Below are 12734 nucleotides of genomic sequence, written 5' to 3' on the forward strand. Positions count from 1 at the left end.
GGTAATTAGATAAGCTAAAATGCTTTGTTACAATAAATTGGGGGCACTCATGGGATGTTAACCAAAGCAGACTTTCACTCGAGTGCAGTTGACTTCTTCACCTCAGTGTTTTCTCATGGCCCTAGAAGCCAACTACGAAAATTGGGGCATGGGAAGCTAGACAGTGGCAGGGTTAGGATCATCCCAGGAAGTCACTTCATAACACAGTGGTCCAATTTCCAGTTCATGTTACAAAACTAGTGCCTTCCCAAGCAGCTTCTTTCAGGAATGTCTGAATTCCTTTCAGGAATTTGATAAGTGTGATTTTTGTGCTGCAGTAATCCTTTCTCGCTGTTAAAATATTTTTTTGACAGCTACGTCGTCTATTAATTAAACTTTGTCTTGTTGACTCTAAAGCCCCTGTTAAATTCCCCCACTGTCAGCCCCTCTCTATCCCCAATTCTTCCAACACAATAAATCCACTGATAAGTCTTAAATGCCAGGTAGGAGAAAATGTGTCACAAGAGAGCAATATTAAGGCTTTTGGTGGAAGGAGAAGAAATGAGCCAACCCAATTAGCCTTGGTGATGTGGGCGTTGGAGGACAGAGGCTTTGTAGCTTTGAAGTGCTTTCATCAGCTGGCAGAGCTGTCCTCTCCCACATTCGTCGCCCTACTGAGTCCGGTCTGTCTGCCCCTGATGGAGTCCAGGCCAGCTGACAGGACGGTATCTGCAATGAACAGCACCTTCAGCTGTATGAGGATTGTGGGTCCGTGTCCCAGACATCACAGACTGCATTTCCACCAGCTGTCACTTTGCCACTTAGCACTGCACATAGAGGTGAGCACGGGCACTGCTATGTGTGTGGGCAGGCTGCTTGAGTCTGTACGCACAGCAGAGAATGCAGAGCACCCAGTGCAGCAAACACCTGAGATAGAGCATCCAGAACAGTTGTTTACAACATTAATATAAAAGACCTGGGCATGAGACTGGATCTGCTTAACACTTCCTCTTAATTTATTTTTTATTATTTTCACTCTGCCTTGTTAATCTATATGCCTTGCTCTGTGCTTATTAAATTTAATTAATTCAATGAGAGGCCAGTCCTCTTGACACTCTGAATAATTTTTACCTGTCAGATACTTGAGATGGAAAGAAAAAGCCAAAGGTTGTGAGGATAGACTTTGACTGCAGTCAAAATCTACTGGCCTCTGCAGTGTCTGTCTGTTAGCACACATACCGCTGCTCCTACTGCAGTGTTAGGCTTTCTGTTTTGTAAAGACATCCTCAGTTTAATGAACGGCCCTTCCACAACTTGTCAATGAAAATATCAAAAAACTGCACCCTAAAAATCCAAGTACAAGTGATCAAAGTTAAGTAGTGTTTGGAATAGGGTTAACGTAATCTGACCATTCTGAAAACAACAATCAATATAATTAGATATTTTTTCTAATTATGCTTGTGGATTCGGTAGAAAGTTAAAGTATTTTTTGAAGTAATTTAAAGTATGCATCTAAAGTTATGACTCACACCTGAAATATCTGCTTATTCCTTGACACAAAATATTAGACTTTTCCTAGTTTTGAACTGTTATCACAGGTGTCCTTTTCCTGTTGTCGTGTTGCAGGAGCAGGCCTGTGGCTGTTATCTTCTGCTTGGGGTAGCTGCTGTTTTAGCAATACAAGTTATTGTCTTACTAGCTAAGGATTTAGTTGTTCAGTGATTTCTGATTATATGGCACCCCAAGGTGGTGAGCTCTACCTGAAGCACACTGGGCTTTCTCGTTCACATATCCCTAAATTGTAACTGTATGTTCTCTGGTTGTATCTTAATTAGAAAACCTTCTTACCTTCTTTCAAAATAATTAGGAATACTGTTTGATTTCCTAATCTTTTCTTTTATAGAAAATGACAAACTAAAGTTGGTCTCCTGTTTTATTAGAAACTATTTTAAGAATATGTTTTGTATTGTTTTATCCCTAATTCTGGGATTGTCAGCTCTTCCCCAGGTCATGAAAAGGAGGTTTCAGGTCTTCCAAGGGTTCTGCTCTTTGGTTAAGAATAAATTTTTGACATCTACTCTTTCTCTGCAGAATATTACCCTAGAATTGTGTGGGCACACAGAGTATCTCAAGTCCTGGTGCTAAAAGCAAACATCAGCATATTAATTCTGAACCAGGAAAAAGCTGTGACCTAAAACTTCACTAACCTTTTTAGTACATAGACCAAATGGCTATTAATTCCACTAAGTGCCTCTCCTCCCCTAAGGGTGTATTCATCTTCCTTAACTCCTCTTGAATGCAAGTGCCCTTGTTGTATACCAAGGTCATAGGCAAGGACAGAGCAATCTGAACAGACTCTTGCTACGCATCTCAAGGATGAAGCTGCCAGAGAGTCTGGCAGGGATGGATGAACACACACATATGCACAAATAATCTGTTCATATGGAGAGGTTTGGGAGCTGAAATGCACATCCTCAGAACATGTGTTAAGTTCATCCTTTCTAGTCGTAACTTTCTACAAACAGCCTGCATTTCCTCTAAAGCACTCATATTGTCTGGCCACCATAAGGAGGAACGGTGGTTGGCAGGTAACCCTTCAGAGATGCTGATGCAGTAAAATGGCATTCCTGCGCACTGTAGTTCTAAAGAGGAACTACTTCACTCATGCCAACGGCAATGCTTGGGAAACTTTGTCACCCACGGTATAAGAAGCTGAAGAAAAGATCTGGATTAAAGTGTGAGATGCACCTCTAGTATACAGTTCCTGAGCCCCGAACTTCAGAAGCAAGCAGATGCAGTGCCAAGCCCACAGCCCGCCTGCTGGGCTTCAGGTCCCACCCCTGCCACTTGCTAACCACAGAACCTCTCCAGGTTTCAGTTTCTTCATCTGTGAAACGGGGATAAGAGGAGGGTGGTTGTGTAAGCCTACTATCACATACTGAGTTCATAAAGCTTTGCTTTGGATTCATGCTCCATGGGGTAGAGGGGGAGGAGGAAGGGAAACCAGCTTCCTTTCTCCCTTGTGCTCACCGCACGCCTCCTGTTTATTTCGCAGAGGAATTCTGGAGGGTTTTGAGTATTCATAACCTGAGGAACTGAAAAAATTTAAGTAGGGAGAGAGCAGCCTTCCAATGAGGAGAAGCTGAAAACACTGACAGAAGTCACTGTCGCAGAGCATAACCCTGAGCCACACCTCTAGACTCTTCGGGGAAATTAGTCCAAGTAGCTACATATTGTATCCAAGAGAATTACCAACCTGTAGCTCAAGTTTATAGGCTAAGGGAATATTAAATGCTAGAATTATGATCAGATCAGGAGAAACCTATTATAAAGGGAAAACCCAAGATGACCCAGAATGAACATGAAGGGATAAAGATCAAGATAGTTGTGATAGCACTGTGTACAAAAGCTTCAATAAAATAAAACATTTTTGGACACCAGCCCTGAGCTGTAATTTATCTGCTGCCAAGCCATAAAGAACAGAATGATTGAAAATACCATGGATTTATTTTATACCTAATAAAATGTAATAGGGTAACTTAACACCCACTATAAAATCTATTTTTCTAGCCAGGCATGGTGGCACACACCTTTAATCCCAGCACTCGGGAGGCAGAGGCAGGTGGATCTCTGTGAGTTCAAGGCCAGCCTGGTCTACATAGCGAGTTTCAGGCCAGCTGGAGCTACAGGAAGACCCTGTCTCAAAAAGACCAAAAAGAAATCTATTTTTCTAAATATCAGCGTGAGTCTTTGCTAATGAGGCTGTAATTTTGTAACATGTACTTTTTGTCTACAACATCATTTGGGGGTAAATGAGGAATAGATAAATATGGAAAAAGTATTCTTAGCACATGGAGAAATAGATTTAGATATGCAACACATTTTGTTTAGAAGTATGTATGCTTACGTGTGAGTCCCCCTCCCTGCTATATTGTTCATTTGCTTACTGTTTAAATCAGACACGACACTGAGATCTATTGGTTAATGACAGGTTGTCATTACAGTATTACAGCATTTATGTTCTAGTTTGCTTCTCTATTGCTATGATAAAACATTCTGCCCCAAACCAACCAATATTGAAAGGGTTGATTTGGCTTCCATATCCAGAGCACAGTTCATCCTCAAGGGAAGTCAGAGAAGGAACTCAATGAGGGAACCTGGAGGCAGGAGCTGGGGCATGGAGCAGGGAGGAATGCTGCTTACTGGCTTGCTTCCCCTGGCTTGCTCAGCTGTTTTTCTTATAGCACTCAAGACACCTGTCCAAGAGTGGCAACCAGAGAGCTGGGCCCTCCCACAGCACTCAACAATCATAAACATGCCTCACAGACATGCCCATTAAAGGAAATACCCTAGTTGAGGGTCTCTTTTTCCAGGTGTGTTGACAACTGAAGCCAACCATGACGGTATCCATTGGTGAGTTATATATGTATTTTGATTAATCATTTAAAGAACCTGTACAAGGAATTTTGAGTTTCTTCTCAAAGACATTGTGAGATCTATATCATTCAAGTGGAAATCGTCTTGAAATCTTATTCCTTGACTTTGTAACTGAGATGTGTACTTGCCTGCTGCGTGAACAAACGAACAAAGAAAGACCGTTTGTGTCAAGCAATAAGCAGATATTTCAGGTGTGAGTCATAACTTTAGATGCATACTTTAAGTTACTTCAAAAAATACTTTAACTTTCTACCGAATCCACAAGCATAATTAGAAAAAATATCTAATTATATTGATTGTTGTTTTCAGAATGGTCAGATTACATTAACCCTATTCCAAACACTGCTTAACTTTGATCACTTGTACTTGGATTTTTAGGGTGCAGTTTTTTGATATTTTCATTGACAAGTTGTGGAAGGGCCGTTCATTAAACTGAGGATGTCTTTACAAAACGGAAAGCCTAACACTGCAGTAGGAGCAGCGGTATCTGTGCTAACAGACAGACACTGCAGAGGCCAGTAGATTTGACTGCAGTCAAAGTCTATCCTCACAACCTTTGGCTTTTTCTTTCCATCTCAAGTATCTGACAGGTAAAAATTATTCAGAGTGTCAAGAGGACTGGCCTCTCATTGAATTAATTAAATTTAATAAGCACAGAGCAAGGCATATAGATTAACAAGGCAGAGTGAAAATAATAAAAACTAAATTAAGGAGTGCTTTTACAATAGGCCTAGGTGATGACAGTGGTTCATAACAAATGTCCCAAGGAGTCATTCAGCTGTGTGTCTAAATGCCCTTCAAACAACAGTTTGGCTAAACTCAACTGTACTTCCACAATAAAAGTGATGACATGCATTCCTTTTATAAAGCAAACACTGCAGTGCTGCTGTGGCCAGGGGTCCCTGAGAATATTCCATCCGGTATTGTTGAGACAGGAAGCATGACTTCCCTCCCTAGATCACCTCTAATTAACTAGTCTCTGAGTTTGATAAACTTCTGCTTGATTTCATAGCTCAGATACGGCTTTGTTCTAAGTCTTCTCCTAAGCAAAGGATGAGTAGCCTGCTTCACCTTTACATCTGCTGTGTTGTACTGGATGCTTTTGTCTCCTAGATCACCCACCATAGAGCCTGTCTCCTGAACTGCTCTTAAATCTACACCTTCTTGGTTGACTAACAGAAACATATTTAATTCAATGCATGACACATAAAGTTCAGTGTCAGTGCAGCGTGCCAGGTATTCCATAAGTAATTTGGTCATCTCAGTGTCTTTGAATGTGGTCCAGGCTGGAGTTTTTCATGTTATAAAAGTGCTAAAAAATAAAATCAATATTTTGGTACTAAATGGTTTTTAAATATTTGGTAAAACCCCGGCTTTCAGCTATATGTGTTAAGTTCATATGTTAGTAACTAGGATTGTTGACCAATGTTTTTCTGTGTGTCTAAAGGTTCATCTATTCTGTAGTTTTCAGTAACATAAAAGACTCAGTCTATCTGGACATGGTGGTGCACTCCTTTAATCCCAGCACTCAAGAGGCAGAGGCAGGCAGATCTCTGTGAGATGGAGGAGCCTGGTCTACATAGCCAGTTCCAGGCCAGCTGGGGCTATGGGAGACCTTATCTCAAAAAAGGAAAAAAGACTTAGTCTAAAATGTAGAGGGGGTGTTGTAACAGCACAGCAGACCCTCTCAAACCCTGAGGACACCAGGAGCCTCTTGTCATAGGGCCTCCTGTCACACCCCAGTCAGCCCCTGTACTACCCCTGGGTTCACTGTCAAGTGTTCAATATGTGAAAAACGAGTGGACTTGACCTTGTGCTGTTTCCAAGTATGGTGTCAGGTTCCTCAGAAATGTCAAAATTGAGTGACCTTACTTTGTATTGGATACCAATTTTTTAATTAATAATTAATTTTATGTGTATGAATTATGCCTGCATGTATGTAAGTGCACCCATGTGATGCAGTGGTCTTGGAGACCAGAAGAGGGATGCTGGATCCTTTGAAACTGGAGTTATGGACAGTTTTTAGCCACCATGTAGGTGGTGGGATTCAAACCCAGGTCTTCTATAAGAGCAGCAAGTGTTCTTAACTACTGAGCCATCTCTCCAGCCCCAACACTAATTCTTTTTTAATCCATTGTTATTGCTGTTTACAGGTACAAGAGCTGGACAATCACTCAGTAGACGGATGGATAGATAGATTGATAGGTGAGGGAAGTAGGATTCAGAGCTATTTCTAAGAATAAGCAGTCCCCAGTTTATAGACTGGTGTTTAAATACTCTGTTTTGTGATAAAGTTATTTGCATGGTTTCAACAATGTTTTGAGTTAAGTAAGGTTTAATGGGCTGGCTAGAATCCAGTCCCTATAAACTGAATTCCCTTAGAGATGAAGATTAGAAAAGACCAGGTCTGTGGTTATGCCAACCCCTCTCTAGCCAGCACAATTAAAGGCCTCCTGTACTTAAGACAAGGCTTCACGGCCCTTCTGAACTGCCCTTACCCTTAGAGACTTTAGGAGGATCCCATTCTGGCCCCTGGGCTGACACATACCAACATGTTGCAGGGCAGGGGTTATCAATACAAGATAATGAAACATTTGCAACCCAACAGAAAATAGAGTTGCACTTATTTCTCTTTAGCTTCCTCTCCAGTCCCAGCAACCCCCATTCTACAGCTGGAGGAGTGTTGTACCCACAATAACAGTGCTACACTGTCCTGGAAACAGCCCCCTCTGTCTACCGTGGCTGCTGAAGGATACATTCTGGAACTGGATGATGGAAGTGGTGGTCAGTTCCGGGTAAGCAGACAACCTACAACTTATTAACCAGTGCCAGTGACCTGCTGTGCAGTCCCCACCTGACTCCCCCATCTCTCCTGGGAATGGACCACCCAAGCAGGAACCACCTCTCTTCTATCATCAGAGATATATGGTGTTTCCCAGAGCATCTTACTCTTCTGAAGAGACAGTCTAGTTGTGTGATGGAGCCTGTTTCTTGTCTCTCTGAGCTTTCAGGTCCTGATTTGCAAATGAAAGAGATGATGACAATAACCTGTATGTCATGTCTTGGTGCTTAGGGTCCATTGGATAATCCAGGTAAAAGTACACAACAAGCCCACAGTGTTAGCTGTTATCATTATCATTATGATTTCTTGCTAACAATATCACTAACCATGGTCTAGGGCTTATTTATACAACCACAAATTCTTGGACTGTCACTCTTCTTAACTTGCAAGCTCTCCTGTTATTGTCTTGCTCTTCAAAGTTTTTCTAGCAAATCTTTCTACAATTCTCTTTTTCCCTGACTCTTTCACCAAACAGAAATGGTGCCCAAAAATTATTACTTCCACAAGGCAAGGGCGTCCTAACCCCACATGGAAGGTCATAGTTCCCTCTGAACATAGGGTGCTTGCCTTTTGGCAGGACATGGCCATGATGCCCACAGGTTAATGATCTCTGTGTGGCTGCTGTCTGTGGGTACCTGCTTCTCTCACACACAGAGATTTATTCTCTGCTCTCTCCTTCATACATACCTAGCTTTCTACCTGCTCCACCTCAGTCTTATCTGAGCTTCTTTCCTAGCTCATGCCGGCACTGCCCAAAGGAGCCTTCTGGTGCTGAGGTCAGTCTCAACACTGATGAAGAGGAGACCAAAAGCAAACCCCAAGCCCTGGAGGATGAATCTTTCTTCTAGTCAATGGCCAGACCTGGGCTACTAACTTCCAAGAGCAAAGCCTCCTCCTCCTCCTGAATGATTTTGGCTCTCTGCTAGGTTTAATTTAAGTACTTTCAAGCAGGCATGGTGTCTTCTACAGTTCTCAAGACTCTCTCTTTCAGTAGGGAAGACTTTATTTACATATGTGTTGATTGGCGTGGAAAAAATCAAGTTTCTTCTTTTCCAAAATAAAGGTCTTGGTTCCGTTCAGTTGATGCCATATGAAGAGAGAGAGAGAGAGAGAGAGAGAGTAAGTAACAGTGTGTCTGTTGGTCAGCTTCTTGCCCCTACCTTTGCCTCCTTAGTTCTTGTTTTTCTGGGCCTTTCTTTTCTCTTTGTTATTTTTCTCTCCTCATTTTCCTCATTCTCTAAACAGTTGCTCCCAGTCACCATATTCTAGACATCATTTCAGGCTCTTGTGCTTCCAAGGCCTCTTGTTTTTCCTGCCTCCTTACCACCTAGATGCTGACCCTCCCCAGTGCATCTCCCCCACCCACACCTCTCCTCTGAGAGCCAGGCCCAGATTTCTACCTGTGGCAAATTTTCTACTTTGACACCTTGAAGTCAGCCTAAACTTATCATGCTTTAAAGTGATTATCTTTCACACTTGAACTTCTTTTCTAGCTCTCCTTTCTTAGACATTATGCTCAGAACCTTAGCGCCAGCTGGCTCTTCTTTCCTTAGGCCCCAGCATTAAGGAAGTCAGCAACCCACTGGTCCCTTCTAGTCAGCCCTGTCTCTCACATCTGGGTCTTTCCTCTTACTCCACAACTACCATAAGAAGGAATCACCCTGGTGTTGGGATATGACTCCTCCAAGGGCCCAGCTCCAGAGTCTTCCTTCTTTATTCTTTGCCTACCTTCTCAAATGCAGGCCTCCCCAGCACTGACTTCACCTGGGGACATAATAAAAATACAAAAATCTCAGGCCCCAACCAAGAGGCCTACAGGACCAGAAGCTGCATTTTAAATAAGCTTCACAGATGATTCAGATGCACAAAATGTCAGAAGCACTGAATGAGGGAGCATAACATTCAGATTTTCCTGACTGCTGCAGTAGAAATAGGTTGATGTGATGATGCGAGACCCAAAACAGAGTTGTCACTTTAAAGCTGTGCTTTGAATACAAGTTGTTCTTACTCATTATGTCAACATAACTTTGCAAAGTGTACAGCTGAAGAGGGAAGCAAATGCCTAACCTATGCTCAGGATGCATTCTGCTAGGGATTTATTTTAAGCCTTTGAAATGTCATTCTTCCTCCCCCTTCCCTCTGTACTGTGGTATAAACCTATACTCCAATGGCCTCCAGTATAATCCTGTGACAGTTCCTGAAGTTATTGGTGATGTTAAAAACAAAGCTTAGAGACCACCCTCGTGTTTTCACATTTTTAACATGTCTTTTTACAGACCATACTGCTGGGTAAAGATGTAACATTCTGCATAAACACCAAGTTATATAAAGAAAGCATCTTAACTATGAACACCCAGTTTTAATTTTTAAAGCCCTACCTGCCCATAACTATTAAGTTACTGAGCTCTTGTAAACTATGATAGCCAGATATATGATGTTATATGATCTTCACACCCATCTCAAACAGTAGATAATAATGCCCGTTTTACAGGTTAGATAGTTGATGCTTTAAGCAATGAATTAAATGGCCCAATATCTCACAGAATTCAAACCCAGATCAGACTGTGCTCATAGGGACTCAGCAGCACTGCCCCTCTCGTTCCTCACAGGATTCACATTAAGTAGTATCCTGTTATCTGTTAACAGGAAGTATATGTTGGAAAAGAGACAATGTGCACGGTGGACGGCCTTCACTTCAACAGCACATATAACGCACGAGTCAAGGCCTTCAACAAAACAGGAGTCAGTCCCTACAGCAAGACGCTCGTCCTACAGACGTCTGAGGGTAAGGCCCTTCAGCAGTATCCCTCAGAGCGAGAACTTCGTGGCATCTAACGTGGCTGGCAGCCCGGAGGTAACCCCACCAGTGCCCACACTCCTGAAGTGTTTCCATGACTTGCTCTGCATCCGGCCCCAGAGCCGCTGTTCCTCTCCTGCCTTTAGAGAGTCCATGGGATGTGGATGTGAGCAAACCAAAGGTTCCACATCGGCAGTTGCAATGGTTCGGGCCATCGGCTTCCTTTGCTAACATTCTAAATAAGCTCCAGTTGAAGAAGCTGAACATGAGGGCCTGAATGTGCCCCTGGTGTCTAAGACAAATGTACCTAGGCTCTAGAGCAGGCTCCCATTGTCCACCGAGCCACGTCAGTGGCCAGTATTCCCCCAAATGATTCTCAATGTCTTTGTAGTTCTTGCTTGTTCCTGAGTGGGAAAGTAGGTTCTTTCCAGTTGTGGATCTGTATGACTTGAATATGTTTCCAGTGGGTGTGGGATGCTAGAGCCGTTCAGAGAGGGCCTGTTGGCCGCTCCTAGCTTAACCAGCTCCGACCACCTCCTTTCCTACTCAGAGCCTAGGTCATCAACACCAGGACTGAGATTTCCTGTGAGCAACAAACAGGAAGAGACCAGCAGCTCTGCTTTACCACACCATGTCCGTCTTTGCCAATCCCTCTAGTGGTGGTTAGGCTGCCTGGGACCACTGTACAATACTGTCTCTAGAGGACAGTTGCTTCTTAGCTATACTGTAAATATTTTGGTCATCAAAGACTATCTCTGAAGAGACCTATATCTGATGGCCAGGTATAACCTCTGAGGCTTTTAATGTTTTATTTTAAAAGCAATTGTGGCACATGAAATTAAACCTATGATGAGGTATTTGTGGCTGGTGCCAAAGCATTTTGAGACTTTGGGGTGCCGTTTTAATCACAGAAATCACCTCCTACCCCACTGTCATTTTCCATAACTAAGCTCTGCAGAGCTGATGATGCTGACTTTGTTCAAGTTCAAAATGTTAGTCAGAAGATTTTCTCCTACTTTCCACAAACCTGGGCATGTGTCAGTCACCCCTAAAATGGTCCACATGGTTAAAAACAAGCACAACTTTGAAGCTCGCAGTGAGGGTGAAAGGCCCATAGCTGTGAAAGCAGTGCTTTGGGGAGCAGTTGTAAGTCTGAGGGAGGCTATTCAAAGACAAGGTTTTGTTGAGGACGAATTACTCCCCTGACCCATTCCTACACAGAAGACAGTGACATAGCGGTTAGCACTTCCCCCAGACTAAACATTTTAACAACTTCTTTCTAGGATGACCTAACAGTTTGAGACTGTTGCCTCTTTTCCTAAAATGTCATGCTAAATGCTAAGCGCCTCCAAGAGTTCTTTCCAGAGCAATGCAGAAGGCCCCTGATGGTGCTGACCACATTTCCCCAGGGTGCTCATGGTGGTTTCATTGAAATGGGAAGTGCATGCTGGCAGAGCAGGGAGAGATCTGTGGCAGTGTTATTAACATTTGTCAACCTACCTTATGAAAACTACTTCTCTTCATGCTACATTATAGAACTCCAATTATTCTGCTAAAATCAGTTACTAACATAGCAACCTGAGTGCTTCTGTCTGTCCTTTCATCCTACAGGGGGGGTTGTCTGTCATTTCTTAGCTTCTCTCAATGTTCATGAGCTTCTGGTGTCTAATAAGTTACAGGATTTGGACCTGCGATCCCTGGTACCACAGTCACAGAATTGGGGGTCATTTTCTAACTGAAACTAATGGAACAAGTTCTCTACCAACAAAGAAACTGTACTGTAGAAATTCATTTCCTCCATGACTTTTATATATATTATGTGCAAATACAAGGTATGTATGTGAATCCAAGTCAACCCTATCATCATGTAGATATCAGTATTCCCTGTTACCGCACAGAAGTGATTTTCTCATGATGAAATAAAGTTCGCACACATACTTTCTCCATAACTTTGGTTTGTTCTATTTGTTTCTCCCTCATTCAAATAGTGACACAAGATTTAGAAAGCAAGGAAAAATATAGTGAATTATTTTAAAAGAGATTTGATCAATCTGTTACAATAGAGAAAGCCTATATGACTATACCCTTTTTTGGCTTTTAGAAATCAATGCTATAATAGACATTTGATCAATCCAGTGTGGTTATACTTTATTTGTGTTATTTCCTACAGTTCCTAAAAAGTTTACTTTAGAGTTTTTGCTTTTGAATTTGCCCTGTTGGTATTAAGAATGGCGGGATGGCTCTTTCTGGCTTTGTGATATAATGGAATCTTTTACATTCTTCTTAGCAAGAATTGACCTCTTTCCAAAGTTCAAAATGAAAGGCCTATATCTGAGGAGATATTTCATGTGTGACAGCAAGTCTGTGTTAATTACATGCATGCACTGGGGTTTGAATCACCTGTCACTAATACTCCCTGAACTCTTGAAAAACCTTCTACCAGCCTGAAGGTAACACTACACGGGGGAGATCAATTGTCTACATTGGTATGAATTCTAATCATTTTTCTCCTCAAAATCACATGTCTGTTTCTGTCTATTTATCAGGCAGTGTTTGGTAAGTGCCCTCTGTGCTATACAAAGCATGGGGCAACTGTTCCCCTGCTATGTATAGCTCACAGGCTATAAGGAAGACAGGTCTTAGAGAAAGAAAGAGATATATAGTTACATACTTCCAAAG

At 42.3% G+C, this 12734-nt stretch overlaps 1 protein-coding gene across 6 annotated transcripts in view; it reads left to right on the plus strand.

Moving 5' to 3' along the window:
- Trim9 (tripartite motif containing 9) overlaps positions 1-12734 on the plus strand; it is a 108535-nt gene that overhangs the window by 77139 nt on the left and 18662 nt on the right. For all 6 annotated transcript variants that reach the window (XM_008829836.1, XM_008829837.1, XM_008829838.1 and 3 more), the window contains exons 6-7: positions 7054-7211; positions 9905-10043. In XM_008829836.1, coding sequence (XP_008828058.1) covers positions 7054-7211; positions 9905-10043 — 297 coding nt within the window. The remainder of the gene's footprint in view (positions 1-7053; positions 7212-9904; positions 10044-12734) is intronic.

Source organism: Nannospalax galili, unplaced genomic scaffold (genome assembly GCF_000622305.1).
Source record: "Nannospalax galili isolate Female #2095 unplaced genomic scaffold, S.galili_v1.0 scaffold253, whole genome shotgun sequence".
Lineage (NCBI taxonomy): Eukaryota > Metazoa > Chordata > Mammalia > Rodentia > Spalacidae > Nannospalax > Nannospalax galili.